At 38.4% G+C, this 18,492-nt stretch overlaps 1 protein-coding gene across 1 annotated transcript in view; it reads left to right on the plus strand.

Moving 5' to 3' along the window:
* The first annotated feature begins 1,541 nt into the window (after window positions 1-1,541).
* Window positions 1,542-18,492, plus strand: part of LOC125229340 (D-beta-hydroxybutyrate dehydrogenase, mitochondrial) — a 140,942-nt gene continuing 123,991 nt past the window's right edge. Inside the window, exons 1-2 of the mRNA XM_048134154.1 lie at window positions 1,542-1,681; window positions 17,476-17,606. Coding sequence (XP_047990111.1) covers window positions 17,496-17,606 — 111 coding nt within the window. The 5' untranslated portion in view covers window positions 1,542-1,681; window positions 17,476-17,495. The remainder of the gene's footprint in view (window positions 1,682-17,475; window positions 17,607-18,492) is intronic.

Here is an 18,492-nt window from a genome sequence, read left to right on the forward strand (position 1 = left end):
ACAAAAATAATTGATTTGTTTATAATTTGGATGTTTAGATTATTGCAATCCGATAAGAAATCTGAATTCAAAGGTTTATTATTTTTGGCTTTTTAGTTTCTCTGTGTTTTGTAACACGCTTATTTTTGAAGGCGGTTTTATTTTTGGCTTCACTTTTTAACCGCCGCCTCAAATCTCTCAAGGAAGGTGGTTTTCATGTCGTTTTTTTTATGTTTGTTCCACGATATCTCCGTCGTTACTGGACCGATTTTGAATTTTTTTTTGATTGAATGTATATGCATACAGATTGGTCCCATTTTTCTCAGAACCCAGTTCTGATGATGGGATCCTGGAGAAATCGAAGGAACTCCTCAAATCTCAAAGGCACACATATGGTGATTTTTGTGGTTTTTAAGGAACATCATGCATTTACGTACGGAACAGTGACATTTGGTGCAGTGGAACTGCTGATGATGGTCAGAACGGAACTCCTCAAATCTGAACGGCACGCTTATAGTGCCTTTGGTATTTTTATAAGAACAGCATGCACTTACACCCAGAACAGTGACATTTGGTGCAGTGGAAGTAGAACTGCTGATGATGGTCAGAACCGAACTCCTCAAATCTGAACGGCACACTTATAGTGACTTTGGTATTTTTATGAGAACAGCATGCACTTACGTCCAAAACAGTGACATTTGGTGCAGTGGAACTGCTGATGATGGTCAGAACCGAACTCCTCAAATCTGAACGGCACCCTTATAGTGATTTTGGTATTTTTATAAGAACAGCATGCACTTTCGTCCAGAACAGTGACATTTGGTGCAGTGGTACAGCTGATGATGGTCAGAACCGAAGTCCTCAAATCTGAACGGCACACTTATAGTGACTTTGGTATTTTTATAAGAACAGCATGCACTTACGTCCAGAACAGTGACATTTAGTGCAGTGGAACTGCTGATGAAGATCAGATCAGAACTCCTTAAATCTGAACGGCACACTTATAGTGACTTTGGTATTTTTATAAGAATAGCATGCATTTAAGTTCAGAACAGTGACATTTATTTAGTTATATTTGTTAAGAATATTGAGTTTTCAAGTCAAATATCATAAATGATTAAAATAATAAATTAAATAAAAATTACAATACTGGTTATGATTCGCTCATTACTTATTTACCAACCCAATAATTAAAGTATTAAAAGCAGTTTTAAAAAATACCTACACATTTCTACATAAACCAACATTCGCAAGTAGCTTTCACCAGAACCCCAAAGGCGGCGGTTTGTTTTTTTTTAATTATATCAAATTCAGTTGTTATAGGTTTTATCTAAAATTAACACAAACAGAGAGAAGAAATGGGTACTTTTTATAATTCACCTATATCTACTTGTGAAAAAAAAAACACTACTTATTATTTTCTTATGAGTCTTATGACTATTTTGAAACCAACGACATTGATTCAAACCCCGATGTTTTGCCAAAAAACATTCCAGTCTGGCACTCTTGACTATCTGATTTTACAATCTAAGCGAAAATGTGGTAATAAATAATAATGCGTTGGCGTTTATATTTGGGGCGCGCGCCGCGCCGCCGCGCCGCCCGCGCCGCCAGTGAGCGCCCGCCCCGACGCGCGAGTACGTCGCTCTGCTCCCGCGCACCCGAGCCGTCGCCGCGGTGACACATTCTTCATTACTGAAATGTACGTGTCAAACCCTTATATGGAACTTATTACACGCGCTCAACACGGTCGACATTTTTTAATACATTTTGACAAATTAAAAATGTGATTTAGCGTCGTAATTAGAACCAATAGAAGTTAAAACAATGATTAGAATCTTGTTTAGCTTTTATACATTTTAAACATAATAGTGTGTAAGGGTCACATACAGCTAATTTCTCCATATAAAATACCGGTATTATTTAGGTCTTTGGTTTATTGTTTTATTTAATTCTTAACGGGTCAATAACATATAGTTTTTAGTGAAATATTTAATTTAATTCGATTCTACGGCTAAGCTAAAACAAATTAAAATAGGCAATACGAAACATTTCAGTTTTCTTTTAATGAGCTGCGTATAACTCTGAGCCACTGTTACACTGTTCATTATGTACATAGTTACTCGTATTTATTGTGACCACTATTAATTATTATTAGTACGAAGTAAAGATTCTGAAAATATAAGTTGAATATGTACAATATGTTTATCGTTTTCGCCACGTCTTTTAAACATAGTTTTAGTAATGTATAATATATTATTGTGATGTGGATATGATATTGTGTGAGCAGGTAAATATTTGAATAGTGCAGTGTAGTGGAATATTCGGAATGCATAGTTTGCCCACTCTTCATATGTAAGTGCGGTTATAAATATTGTAGATGCCAAATAACGGACAGTGAATTATTGTGCTCCAACTATTTCACACTGTACACCTCTGGATTTGAACTTCCTATCTGAAATCCGACAGGGATTTATTATTCAATATGAGATTATGATATTAATATCCAGATAATCGATAAAACAAACGTTGAAAAAAAAAACTCGAAAAAAACTGATTTTAACAAGTGCGAGTAACCATGAACAATAAAGTAACCATGAACTACGAGCTCCTGCGTTTACGATACGTTACTCGATTACGGAAAATGTTAGTGATTTATATTAGTTCTAGTTAGTTAACTTTTGGGCGCTGTTCACTTTTCTCCGAACAATGAATGTATAATTATTTTTTGTCAACTTCACACGCCATCACGTAAAGTATTCTAAAACGTTTACTTTCATAACTTTGTCATCTTACCTACCCTGAGCCTCTACCTATCATGAGTTTTTAACGTTTTATAATACTTAATACACAGAAAATATGTATGTAATATTGGTTCTAGTACTTTACAAATTAATGTTATTCTAAGAACAAAATAAATTATTTTCGTAGGAAATATTTTAATTTGTATTTTTTAAGTAGTTCAGACTACTATTATGTTATAAACATTAAATAAATGTCATATTCAAAGAAAAGGTGACCAAGGCCTCCAAGTGTTCCGAGCTGGAACACTTGGATGCACTTGCCGAGTGGTTAAAGGCATCTGTCCGGTAAACGGAGTACGCTGGTTCGATTCCAGCTCGGAACACTTGAAGGCCTTGGTCGCTTTTTCTTTGTATATGACATTTATTTAATGTAATAAAAATGTCCAATAAATCAAATTAAAACCAGGCAAAAACAACATCAGCCATGTTAGTCTATAGATATACAAATCAGGTAGGTCATACACGTTAATAAAATTAGTTAGTTAAGTATTGACGTCACGGAAAATGACATTATTTATTTAATTAATGTCATTTTCCGTGACGTCAATACTATCGAGTAACGTATTCCAAAACATCAACTCATGGTAGGTACAGGCTCGGTTCTCTTTCCAACACGACAACTGAAAAACCCATTCAAGTTTCATAATGACACGTCATGAAATTACACCCGCGTAACCGACAAGACGTGTGAAGCACAAAATGTAAATCGGAACGGAAACCCATCAAACACGTTTATTTACGTATATCAATAAAATTAGTATCGATCCATACGTTACGGTTGCCTCGGACTGGAAAACCTTGTTGCTCTACGACATCCTCTGAAATTTCAATCGCTTAATAATCCAATGTTGGTTCAGGATTCAAGAACATTTACATAAACTGTTAGGTAAGCTGCGATAATTTACGGGCTTAAACATATTATAAAAGTTGTCCAAAGACTTTGACTTCTATGAGAAAGTACCTTAAATACCGTATATCTACATTCAAAATTTCAAACGTATTCTAAAATACATTGTGTATTAAGTACATTGTGTATTAAGGGCAGAAAGTGAAGGATTACGAATGAGAGACTGTTTATAACTCGAGTTTGTAACAAAAACAAACCCAAAACGTTCCTCTTTGTTGCTTGCCATAAAGATGACATTTCCTTGTATTTCATCCATTTCATTCATTAAAAATAGGTACTTGTTAGTAAAACAATTGCAAAAAACAATTATTTAAAATATGTAAAATTTCACCAGTGTCACTCACTCGTGCTATAGATGTTAGTCACTTTTATTTCATGATAAAAATACAAATTACATACAACAACAATATATCTTAATCTTATAATTAACTTAAAATTAAATCTTAAAACCCTAAAGACTAAAACTAACACATGCAGGTTATAACTAAATATAAAAAACCTCCCTCAGATCCCCCGCCTCCGGCATAGACCCAAGAATGCTTGCGGCGTTTCCCCTTTGCACCGCCAGACTCAACCTCTGAGCAAAGAAGGAACCGGCTCTTTGGTCCCCCGAGACACCTATAAGGCGTTCCGACACCTTTTTAATAAAATTTTTGGTGTCAGACGACCAAGGCCCCATAGTCTCCAATGCTAGCGCCGCAAACTCATAATCGTTCACTAAGAAAGAGTATTTGCGGCGCTTTATCGTTTGGGCTTGGTCGGCGGCAGACCCAGGTTTCCTAGCCGAGCCCTCCACGTGGGACGGAGCCAAAGTGTCGACGCAGGTGGCGTCCCACGCCAAGGCGCGACCCAAATAACCCGGTCACGACCCAGTGTCACTTAAATATATGTAAGCTTTTAAAAGCCATGGCAGACAGGACCACTTTTAATTGTATTGTCTCTTTTAATGGACATATTTAAAGGAGAAATGTCCGTCAGTGAGTTCACTGATTACTCGGATGCTATCAGACCGATTTCGAGAATTTAATTTTTCACCACACCAACTGGTACGAGTAAAGGCACTCGTGATTCTTCTAAAACGGATACAATTACCTTTTTTAGGATTCCGTAGTCAACTACGAACCCTTATGGTTTCGTCAAATAATAAAGTGGTAAAATAATTATTAGGATAACAACCTCCCCCCCCCCTGCCTACAAGTAAAGTGGGGAGTGATCTTTTTTTTTTCATTTCAAGCCTCACGAGTCACGTGTGATAGATTGTTTTATATTTACGAAAAACATTTTTTGATATTGTTAATATTTTCGGAAATAATCGCTTTTTAATAACAATAATCGCGCGTTTGTGCCCCCCTCCCCCTCTAACTTTTGAACCATAAGTTTAAAAAATATGAATAAAATCACAAAAGTAGAACTTTATAAGTAAAGACTTTCTAGGATAATTATTTTGAACTTGGTAGGTTGAACAGGTTTAAACAAATACGGGAAACTACGGAACTCTACACTGAGCGTGGCCCGACACGCTCTTGGCCGGTTTTTTTTACCCATGAATTCTTCTATACAAAAAATAATATGTAATAGGTCCTAAATATTTATTGCTGGATCATTGAAAGTCGTCTGACGTCTATCAGAATGTATTAATCTGCCTAACTGTTAAGTGAGGACGTTAATGAGCGGCTTAACATAGAGAATAACGGATTTAGCTATATAACGACTGTAGGTACACGTAGTTAAACATCATTGGAGCTCGTTACAGGCGGCGTGGGAACCTCTGACATGGCCACGAAACGCCGCGGGGTAAATCGCAATTACAGGGATCTTATTCCTGCCGCATGACAACAATTCGCATCAAATGAAGCAGTATGATTAGTAATTATACTTAACTATATAGGTACCTAATATGTATGTATACTATGTATAATGATGTTATCGACAGAGGAAAAACAATGAAAAAGTAGCACCGTTTAGGCGATATTCAGCAAACAGCGAATTTATTGGAAAGTATTTAAAAATTTTGTTTAGAACAAAGAAATCTTTACTTTAGTCTAATATATTCAGGAAGATGCGTTTTAGGTGTATAAAGTTTTTTCCCAGGGCCTGCTTGACTACATTACCTCCACTTTATACTTGCATATACTCTAAAAAGGGGCATCCTAATAATTAAATGCCATGTCAATGAAAATTATTGATGCTCCCGCAAGAATTTGTTAACCGACACCTAAACTTCTTGCCTTTGGCTAGTCTGTGGTCAAGAGTACCTAAGTCCATTTATAATAATAATAATAAATCTGAGACGTCGATATAAATGACTGTTATACGGCCGGTCTGGCCTAGCGCGTAGTGACCCTGCCTCCAATCTCTCAAGAACTATGTTCTGGATCATATATCAATAAACTGTACCTAAACTGTACTTCATGAAACTGCCAATAATAATATTTAAATCACACGTGATATCGGTCAAATCAACAACAAAAAATTTTACTGCTCATTTGTATGTTTTGTCTACCAATTTGCAACAGGCGCTTGTTTTCTCGTAATACATGTAATTAATAAATGCGCATAAATTATTCATTACTTCTGCCTTAGTGCGTTTTCACATTATCTGATCCGATATCGGATGTTGGAAGGATTTCAATAGAAAAAATCCAAGATGGCGCCTGTAATGTATGGGATAACGGTCCGACATCCGATATCGGATCGAATAACGTGAAAACGCACTAAGGCAGAAGTAATGAATAATTTATGTGCATTTATTACATGTATTACGAGAAAACAAGCGCTTGTTGCAAATTGGTAGGCAAAACATACAAATGAGCAATATAATTTTTTGTTGTTGATTTGACCGATATCACGTGTGATTTAAATATTATTATTGGCAGTTTTATGAAGTACAGTTTAGGTACAGTTTATTGATATATGATCCAGAACATAGTTCCCACACATTGGGGCGATACACGGCTATGCGCGCCAACCTGACGTCAGAATGGCGTGTCTATGAAACTATCTATTTAATGCGTGATTGCTTGAGGTACAGTTTTCTTCGCCATAGGTACAGTTTAGTACAGTTTAGGTACAGTTATTTGGTGCAAATGTTGTGACGATTCAGACATCTCTCACGCCATCCTGACGGACACAATCTGTTCAATAATCTAGAGACGTTTTGTCACCATAGTAATTTGACACCCTGGGTACTACATATTTGCCCGCGGATATTATTGACATGGTGTTATGGCTATGGTAGACTACTTCAAGATGGTCCTGTCTGAAGTATATCACGGTGTAACATGATGAAACCAAATAATTTTAACCACGCATTTCTGAGCCCAAAATTTAAAAAAGAAATCATACAAGTTTCAACAAATTTAGCCAAAAAATCTTGCTTTAATAAAAGCTTTATTCAACTTGCCTTGTTAGTATGCTGGTTGGGGTCAAAATGTAGAAGCTAAATTTGACCCACTTCATCATGGAGCTGATCAGATGATGGAGCAGAAAGGTGGTCATAGGAACTCTGTTATGAAACGTCGTATCCCCATCGAGTAAGGGGTTTTTAGAAACGTCTCGGAGGGCAGTTAGTAGATGACTGTTGAAATAAAGGTACAGTCGGCGATAAAAGCTTGTGCCAAAAATCTTATTTTAGCAAAAAAACTTATTAAGTATGTTTTCAAAATCAACGCAAAAATTTTACGTCAATCTTAGTTTATCAGACAGAAATATGTGTAAGTATATATTTATTGTGGCTCCTAGTTCGATGTCCGCCACACCAGTGTGCGTAGCCGAATGCACAAATGCTCACGAAACGCTCACGATTCGTTGCTATCTATCTCTATCACTCTTGCGTATTGGCGCGACAGAGCCAGGCTACCTTTCTGCGGCGTTTCGATTTCGTTTCGCGTCGCAGAAATGCCATTCGGCTACGGGGTCAGGGGTTATTCTAAACATTCCTTTGACTAGAGCTCTTACTCCAGTACCGCCTACGCTAGAAGACAATGTTCGCTAAGCAATTAGCAATTATGTTTATGTTAGGTATCCCACGCTAAGCTATGATTAACTACTTACTCTTTTAATGTTAATAAGTACGACACAATTATAATATTACGGCTCCTAACAGATTTAGTTAACTAACTGCTCGTATTATGTCAAAAAAAAAACATTTTTCTACCAACAAGGGTTCCGTGTTTCCTATATGAGGTACGGAACCCTAATAGTTATTTGTTTTACAATGGGGCAAAGTAGTTGATACCCGAGTATTCAAAAGATTCCAATATTGAATGGAATCTTGAGCGTTGCGTGGGTTACAAGGCACGAAGGTTAAACAAACTTTTCCACCGAAATTATCATCAAAAACATAACACGAATTTATTGGAAAACGAGAACCAAATTTTTTAGTTTGTATAATTATGAACGGTATGCCTAGCATGTTGTATAAGCGTGCAATTAATAATAATTAGGTACAAACTTGACTTTTCCGGCCGAAATAAGTACAAAGAACAAACAGACACATGTCGACCCACTTTCAACCCCAGATGGAACAGAAACATAGTCATTAAATTCCTACAATTGTATTTACTCGACTCAAATCCAAAGGGAAAATTAGAATGAAGTCGGTACAGGAGAGGCAGTTGTATGAAGAGAACTTCGGTGTAGTTGATCATTCTTATAACAAGCAGAAGTTAAATAAATGTTACATAAATCATTTGGCACAAAATTTTATATTACTTTTAGTCAATCGGGTTTTGTTTCGGGCAACAAACCCCTTTGTATTTGTTGTGAGTAAACGAATATCCGAGTTTATTTCATTTGTATTGATGTCTCCGGGAACAAAATAGTGTTATCCCCGAATGTCCAGTGGAGTGGGCTCGCGGGGGTGTGACTCCTCGCCTTATGCGGTCCTCCCAAACAGGACGAGATTGCCGATTCAATGCATCGCTCTCTTTCATTTAACCTTGAACCAAACCCGAAGGATTTGTATTCTAAATGGCACTAGTTTTACGATTTCAGTTTCACACACAGTCGACTTCAGTTTACAATATCAATTAATTTATAAACGGTTGATGATAGAATTTTGAAGTCGGTCGCAGCATGTGTTCCAGAAATAACCACGTCCGGGCGGTCACCGCGCGACATTTACATCGCGACTGTGCACTTTCTATTTGCGAGCCGCACCGGCCGCCGCCGCGCGCCGCCGGCGGCCGCCCAGGGATCCGACAATAATAAATTACGTCATATAGACAGGTGAAAGGTTATTTATATGTGTGTCATGCTCATGTATTTTCTTAATCCAAATTAAGATTACAGATTTATAAATAGGTATGACTAGCTGTAACTGAACCAACAAACGACGTTAACAATATATATTAATATCAAAACCACATTGAGGTTTGATTTTATTTATTCTCAAAATCACAACAACAGCAAAAACTTACATATAAAAACCTATCATGATGATTGATCATCATCATCATTTCAGCCATTAATCGCCCACTGCTGAGCATAGGCCTCCCTTCGTGTACGCCACTTATTGCGGTCCTGGGCTAATCTCATCCAGAAGTGCCCCGCAGTTTTCCACCCAACGAGCCACCCAAAAACTTATACTACTTACAAATAAAAAAATTTACCCAGGTCGTCACTAGTGGGTAAGGTGCCCAGAAGGCTGGCACAATTGCCCCGCTGGATAGCTATAGGTACTTATCCGCTGAGCAAAATACTGGCCAGCCCTCTGGTCAAACCACAATGAATTGTTAAATATGAAGCTCCTTTTCAGATGACTGCGTGCAAACCTAAAATTTAGGTAATAAGTAATAACCTCATTTTTCAATTTTAAAACATCTGAAAAAGACAGTCACCATCAGATATGAGCGGCCGGGACACGCAAAAATATCTAAACACGGCTTATCGCCTCGTGTATGAATAGGAAAATCGTAACTCGTGTCCATTTAAAACACTTCTTTAGATCGTGTTATAATTTATCGACACTAATTTTGAATTTAATTTTTCCGCACTTGTGTCTTAATGTACCAATTATTACACACTAAACTGATCAAGACTCAAAACTGAGCATATAACTTACACACATAATAATTATTATTTATTCTCTGGTAAGTATAACAAAATATTTCTATATTTAAAACGTAATTTGTAGCGACAACACTATTTATCGGTAGTACCTGACAATATGCTGCTCTCATCGTTATTCATAAACTCGTGAATTTTTATTCAGGCTTTGTTAAAATCGTGTTTCTGCGTGTTAATATGCATATCGCGTTGTGGGAATATTTCCTTTTTACTGTGCTGTAGGAATATTAGGATGTTTTTATTTGTGTTGAAGAGGCAGTCCACGAGGATTTCGAAGCACCATAACAAATCAAAACGTCAAACCGTAGGCACCATAACAAATATTGCTTAGAACCACACAGTAGATAGTAGGACACAAGTTGCAGTCAGTTTTAGTTTTTTAAATTGCCAAATACCTAAATGCTATGTCACAAATATCTTCGAATAGAAATTAAAAAAGAGGATTTGGCAGCCTGCAAGATTTGTATAAAATTCCATTAACGACCTCTTGTCCTAGCCGCACCTGAAACGTCATACTTTGCAGCCTACTCGTATTATGAGAAACATCAATATTTCATACCATGTTTGAGGAAATAATAGAAAAGAGGTAAAAAATAATAGCATACGCTCACCCAGACGCATACCTACATAACATAATTAACTGTTACAATCAGCCCGTTCTTTGCCATAAAAGCAGTTGGGTTAAAAAGTCATTCAATTGTCCTTAATCTCACTCAGTGTGAAGCGAGGGCGTGAGTTACTGAGCTTTATTATTATTTATTATTCATATTGTTGTGCAAAGCAAGCTAGCGTTCACTTCAACCGATCCAACGTAAGAAGATTTGGCAAAAACATTTTATACTTGAAGTGAGACATGTTGGTTATTTTATTAAATCATTTTAAACCATTTTTATCTCGCAGAAACATCTGCAAACAATGGTAATAGCTTAGTATAAGCTTAGAAGTGGATCAACTACTGCGTTGCTTGAAAAATACAGAAACCCTGAGTTGATGTTGCACCCAAGGCAGGTTATTACGAGTAACATAGACATCTTAAAATTGTCTTTTTCTTATGGCATGATACATGTCGAGGTCACAGAAATCTTTACAAACCAACATGCCAAATACATACTTGTATACGCGACCTTGCTGTCATTTTTTTATTTATTAATAAATTGGCTTACTCTTGGCCACAGACTAGCCAAAGGCAAAGACGTTAGAGACGTGTATAGTATTTGGGCATGTTGGCTTGTAAATATGTTTGAGACTTCGGTACAGTCGAACGGTACTATTTAAAAAATGTTACGGTTAGAATACAAAATTAAAACCAGTGTGAACACAATTTATAGTGGGAGCTTTTTTTTCGTTGGGGTGAGACGAAGGCTCTCCGTCGCTCAGCAACTGATTACACTCGGTCTTGGATATTAAGGAGATTACACCGCGGCCTTCAAAAGGCAGCGCTATGCAACCCGCAGGGAGACCTCCATTCATGTTCTGGAAATGTAGATTGTATAACTCTGTAAAATGGATATTAAAATGTTTATTTTATTAAAACAGTTTTTTTCATTTTAAATTATAAAATGGGTACAAATTAGCTTACAAATAAAATGAAATTAAATCTACTTAAAAACTTAAATACTTAACTGTAAAACTAAAAAACGTACATCGAGTATAAAACAAAAAAAAAACCTACTGGAAGAGGCCTCCCCGCGCAACCCCTGGTGCAAAGGTGCCCATTACACTCGCCGCGTTACCGCGTTGAATGGCAATGGACAGCCTCTGCAAAAGGAATGACCCTGAGCGCGGGTCTAGGCCTCTTTCCCGTAAGCGGCGCCCCAATTCACGGAGGAAGACTTTTGCCTCCGCGCACCAGCAACCGGACGTCTCTACAGCTACCGGGATGAACAGGTAGTTGGTGAGCGCCGAGTACTTTTGCCGCTTTTGTAGGGCTGCTAACTCGGCGGCTGCGCCCGCCGTCCTGATGGTACGTGCGAGGTGCGAGGGGGCAAAAGTGCTTACACACGTCGCGTCCCAGAGTAAGCATTTGCCTTTTTCCCACGGCACCAGCGTCAAGCCGTCGGGCCTTTTTCCATCCAATCGGCTGAGGCCTGGCGGTTCCAGCGTCGAGGGGATGTTTGCGGATATCAGGGCCCGACGGATGATATCGTTCAAGGCGTGGTGTCGTGGGAATCTACCGGCACATCGACAACAACTCAATGCGTGATGGCCATTGCTCTCTACCATGGAGCCGCAGATGCATGAATGAGGTTGGCATACATCGCAGCCCAGGCGTAGAGCAACGGCCACCCGCAGTGAGTCGTTGTCGAGTAGGGTACCAAGGCTTGGAGATGGGAGGGCGTGCGGCCAAGCACCGGTTTCGGGTCTCGAGGCTGCATTGAGTCTGGCTCTGTCCACTCCGACCGCATTCTGCAATAGGGAGTCGAACGTTCGTTTAACGCCTGCCGCATCCCAACAACGTTGGTGGGATGGCTTTTCGGGTACGGTCGCACTCGGATTGAGAGCCGTCCAGGCCGACTGTGCGTCAGAGGCATAGGGTATAGCCTTGTCTCCATTTAAGGGTAATATTTTAGAGACAAGGTCTAAAACCCCAGCCGCCGACGATAAGAAGGCTGGAAGGCTCACATCCCGAGCGCGGCATAGGCCTAGGCCACCATTCCGAATAGGTAAGGATGCCAGGCCCCGTAGCCGAATGGCATTTCTCCGAATAGGTAAGGATGCCAGGCTCCCATTGGTCCATTCGGATTCATTCAGAAATACGTTAAGGAGACATTCTGCAGTTTCTTTTAATGTGCGGTCGAAGGAGTCAACATGTTGAGGATGTAGCCAGGTAGGTACGGTACGGAGAAAGTATGTTAATTTGGGAACAGCAAAGCAGAATCGTAGCAGAGTAAGGGCTACATGTGCTGAAAGGTTTTTAAGTCTTTCTTTAGCTATAAGTAGTAATTCTTCTCTTACTCTGAACGCTTCTGGGACGGCTTCCGGAAAAATAGGGCTTCCAAGCAGATTGAAGTTATTGGTGGATAGCTCCTTAAGTCCGGGAAGTATGGCACTGAATAATTGAAATGACGACCGGGAATTTGCGCTGCAGGCATAAAACTCACATTTGCTTGAGTTGATCTCGAGACCAAGTTCATTTAAGAGAGGAAGAAGCTCGAGTAGGTCTTTACGAACTTCTTCCGGCTTGCCGCCAAGTGTGCCATCGTCTAGGTACCATACGTTTAAGGGTGATTGAAGTGTTTTAATGGCATTTTGGATGGCTAAGCTGAAGATAAGGGGGCCAAGCGGATCTCCCTGCTGTGCACCAACCTGGGAAAGTATCAGAGATTCATTAAAAAATAATTTGGAATAGGAGGAATATGCTTGATGAAGAAACGGATAAAGTGTTGGGATTTTATTTTATTTCATTTACGAACATCAAACTCTATGTAGCCATATGTAGGTACATTACGTAACTCTAGGTACATAATAATAACGTTCACATTGCTTTTTTAAGAATACATCTTTAGTGCCCCGAGACAATAGGTGGGGATGCAATATTTTAACTGATACTTTTTTTATGAATAGAAATATATTTTGCGTGTGTTTTCGTGGTATTTAGTGAGTACCTATTAGGTATCTATTCTTAATCTTTTCCCAACATTTTTTATTTATTTAAAGAGCTTTTTTTTTCAAATACTTATCACTGACTCCATATAAAAACTGAGATACTTAGTAATATTTAACTTGTTCTTATCTTCGACTCTAGCCTGGGTCGGTGTAGCGTGAGGCATCCTTTAGTCACTGAAAATAAATAGACGACAAAGACATGTCTGAAGACTCTGAAGTGCCTTATGTTGTCCTTAAAGGGCGTAGTTTCTAATAGCCTTTTCTAGAGAACTTTATGATATTTAAATACCTTCATTTTCTCATTAAACTAGATTTAATATTGAAGAAGAAACAACCAGAACGGAATTTATATTTTAAAACGAATATAACAAAGCAACTTTGCGAAATTATGTCCATCGCGGTAACGTTTCACCGTTATGTACTATATCACTCAATCAGACGAGCAAAATGATGATCAATCAATCAATCAATTATTTATTCGTGATAACTACAAAATACACAAGTAAGAAAACAGAAACAGCAAATAAAAGAAATTAAACATTTAAGTTACCACGAAATGGTCCCGACTCAGCATAAAATGCTAACCCGAGGGTCAGTGCTGGTCTTCCGTCGGGACCATTTTGTTGGTCATGAACGCAGCTTTACGGTATGCTACTGTGATGTAATAAGATAATATGCTTCGTTCTATAGATTTAGTTCAATGATGGTATATGTTGTTTTTTTTTATGTTTCGTCAAAACACTGATGTAATCCGCCCAAGCGTCGTCAGATTTTTTTTTTTATGTGATAGGAGGCAAACGAGCAGACAGGTCACCTGATGGTAAGCGATCACCGCCGCCCATAGACACCCGAAACACCAGAGGTGTTGGAGGTGCGTTGCCGGCCTTTAAGATGGGTGTACGCTCTTTTCTTGAAGATTTGAAGGTCGTATCGGTCCGGAAATACCGCAGGCGACAATTCAATCTACAGTTTAGCTGTGCGGGGCATTTCTGGAGAAACGCACAGTTGAATAAAACAAACCACAATATCTGTTGTTTTTAGTAACATTTTGGATAAGTCATTTTTTTCAAAGTTGTCCACCCCACTTTTTTTGTAACCTGGGTATTTTTTACGTGATTTATAATGGCGAGGTCCTTCGATCCTGGTAGGAGGCAAAAAAGTCAAAAAACGTCCCAAAATTTCCAGCATACATTTTTCAAACCTTCCATTCCGTTACCGCCATACCGCCATACAAAATGTATGAGCTCGCGATTCTGAGTGGACGCTACATAAAAAAATCTAAATCCAAAAAAAGTGAGGTGGACACTTTTGAAAAAAATGGCTCGGGTATTACGACAAAGTGAGAAAACTAAAATTTCAATAAAATTAGGTACTTACTCATTAACGCGTTCACTGTCAGTTGTCACCGTTTTACCTCGACATGTTGTATTCTCAACATACGTATGTTTGACTGCATACCTGTATACTAATTTAAGATTAATAAGTACGCGCATGTGACACTCTTTGAGTTGCAGGCGTCCATGGGTTACGGTGACCGCTTTCCATCAGGCGGACCGTAGACCGTAGACCTGCTTGTTTGCCACCGACGTAGTAATAGAAAAAAAGCGCAAAAGTGAAGCACATGAAATGGTGGAGAAGCGCTGATGGCCCAGCGGTAAGAGCATGCGACTTTCAATCCGGAGGTTGCGGGTTCGAACCCGAAAAACTTATGTGTGAAATGTGATTTCATAATTGCCAGTCGCTTTTGCCACTGAAAGGTGAAGGAAAACATCGTGAGGAAACCGGACTAGTCCCAATAAGGCCTGTAAAACTTCGGGTTGGAAAACTGTAAAACTTGGCACACGCCTAATCTTGGGATTAGTTGTCAAAGTGGACCCCAGGCTCTCAAGAGTCGTGGCACATGCCTGGATAACGCAAAGAGGATGATGAAGTACAAGCGCAAAAGTTTAAACTGTCACGTCATTCTTTTTGTAGAATTTGGTTTTAATAATTTTTAAGAAAAAAAACTTCCTTTGGGGTTCTGGTAATAAATACTTTCAAATGTTGGATTATGTTATCAATTCGTCTGTATATTTTTTAATGTTTGTTATTCGATATCTCCGTCATTTCTGAACCAATATTGAAATTTGGATGATTCTGAAGTACTTACAGATGAGAATGATTATCAGAACGGAACTCTAACCAGGGGCGGCTCACTCTTCATCAGCAGTTCCACTGAACCAAATGTCACTGTTCTGGACGTAAGTGCATGCTGTTCTTATAAAAATACCAAAGTCACTATAAGTGTGCCGTTCAGATTTGAGGATTTCCGTTCTGACCATCATCAGCAGTTCCACTGCACCAAATGTCACTGTTCTGGACGTAAGTGCATGCTGTTCTTATAAAAATACCAAAGTCACTATAAGTGTGCCGTTCAGATTTGAGGAGTTCCATTCTGACCATCATCAGGAGTTCCACTGCACCAAATGTCACTGTTCCGTACGTAAATGCATGCTGTTCCTTTAAAAACACAAAAATCACCATATGTATGCCTTTCAGATTTGAGGAGTTCCCTCGATTTCTCCAGGATCCCATCATCAGAACTGGGTTTCAGAAAAATGGGACCAATCTGTATGCATAATATACATTCAATCAAAAAAAAAATTCAAAATCGGTCCAGTAACGACAAATACAGAAATATTCCCTTGAGATTTGGAAGGCGGTTAAAAATTTAAAAAAAAAAAACCGGCCAAGTGCGAGTCGGACTCGCCCACCGAGGGTTCCGTACAAACTTTCTTTCAATCAAACTATCCTAGTTAAAATAATCTCATGTTTTCGTATAACTGTAATGACTTGACTGAAAGACAAAAGTATAGGTACCAATGAGCATTAGTACCTATACTTTTGTCTACGTCTACGGTATTTTTTTTACATTTTCTTTCAAAATTCTTTTTTTTCCACAACAAAAAATTATAAAAAATTGTTTATTTACGTTCAATTAGCATAGTTTCTAACGAGACCCCACTTGACCTAGTAACTTGAAATTTACAGTTTGCCCCCTTTCATTTTGGCCATTTTCTACAATTAAAATTAATTAAAAAAAAAAATACTTTCTATTTATATAGAGGTTTACAATGTCTACAACTATTCCAAAATTCAAGTTGATAGCATTAGTACTTCTCGAGATATTTAGGAATGTGACAGACGGACAGACATACGGACAGAGTCGCACCATAAGGGTTCCTGTTGTACCTTTTTGGTACGGAATCCTAAAAATGAAAACAAATGAATCCTTCTATCTATATAATAAAGATATTCTTATTCTGTCTGTTATGTACTTTCGTAAGATAATGTCTATTTAGCTGCCAAGTAAATGTATTATTATTTAGGTATAAAATATTTACTTTGGGCGCAGTTCAATTTATTAAGTTTTATATGAAACGTAATATTTAATAGGTGAAGGGCGCGTAATTGACTGAGTGATTAATATTTTAGTAGGCAATTGACGTGACAATGATATTTCAATTCAGCCAAAAAATTTTTTATCAAACTATCATATTACATATTTACACTCTTTTTGAATGAATGATAAAAAAAAGTTTATTGCAGGTATATTAAGGGTTTAATAATAAATCAAAACTTACCTTAGGTTTTGTAAATACATGAAACTCTTTCTTGTTAACGAGACAGGCTTAGGTATGTGTTATGGAATGATGACGTCACATGCCTACTTCACTTCTGATTGGTCAATATGGCCAATTGGTGAAAAACTATTATACATATACAATAGTAATATTTTTTAGTTTCACAGTGTTTTGCGATAGGCTGTGTAAGTTTATTATAAATAAATAAGAAAATGTTATATAAAACTTTCACTTAATCCTCGACATTCCTAGCGTTTCTAATGTAACCTTTACACCGGATTAATATTAGGGACCGGCCACACTTAAGAGACGCATGTCCTGAGGTGCGGAACGGACGTCCGCGCGACGCCGCCTGAATGTAACAAAATGTACTGAGGAGACGTTTTTTTAATTACATTCAGGCGGCGTGGCGGAGACGTCCGTTGCGCGCCCCGAGACACGCGACGCCTAAGTGGGGACGCTACCTTAGGTTGTATCGTATTTACAGCGTGACGTGTGGAAGGCAGCATGGTGGCAGGAGACGTGACGAGGCGCGCGTCGCTCACGGCGCCCTCGATGCACCGCCGGTCCTCGGTGCGCCGCGGCTCGCTCATCAAAGGCTCGCAGTCTCAGTCCCAGGTAAGATCATTTACATGTGACACGTGTATACATTTGCAGCGTGACTGTTCGAGCCAGTGTCGAATGAAACACCCGGTTCTTGGTGCGCCGCGGTTCCAAATCTCTCAGGTTCAATCCATGGTACTTATACAAGTCCTACGGCCCAATCGAATAATCATTTTACAACATGACTGCGGATCATATTGATTCATCAGCAGGGGTAGGACACCGATCATTTCGGGCTTCTCTGTCCATGGGCCATATATTCTAATAAATATTTAAATGCAAAAAAATAGTGCCATTAATCACCTTTAATTTGATATATAAAAGATACAGACTTAATTTACAAAAACACATGGAGGCTTAATTTTAATTCTGTCTTCGTTGAAATTCACCGTTGTGCATACAGTACTAAAAGCTTCAGGTCGAAGTTGTAGATTACTAATATGCTGTTTTTAGTATATTTCTGCAATTTTACTTACAATTAAGAAAAGAAATGAACATGTTAGTATCCGAAATCCATTAGCTTTAAGAATATAATAAAATATGTCATAGGTAAAGTACAGTTTTAGATATTTGATTATTTGTATAACATTTATTTAGTGATACAGCGCTAACCAACCGAGATAATACAAAATAAATAAACTAGACATAGTTGAGGTCCTATCTCATCACATTAACCTTTTGACTACCATGGGCGGATATGGCCGTCGCTGGAAATGCTTCCTAAGGACGCCAACCATGGCCATCAGTTTTGCCAATTACATTGGGGACCCATGCGGGCCTTCTTAACGCCTAATTTTGCTCAAATAATCGCGATCCACGTCTGTCTGGTATCCGGGGCACGACGTATTCTTTTTCACTATTTGGCGTTTAAAAGGTTAAGCCTAACCCTGATCCGTGTTCG

Source organism: Leguminivora glycinivorella, chromosome 9 (genome assembly GCF_023078275.1).
Source record: "Leguminivora glycinivorella isolate SPB_JAAS2020 chromosome 9, LegGlyc_1.1, whole genome shotgun sequence".
Classification (NCBI taxonomy): Eukaryota; Metazoa; Arthropoda; class Insecta; order Lepidoptera; family Tortricidae; genus Leguminivora; species Leguminivora glycinivorella.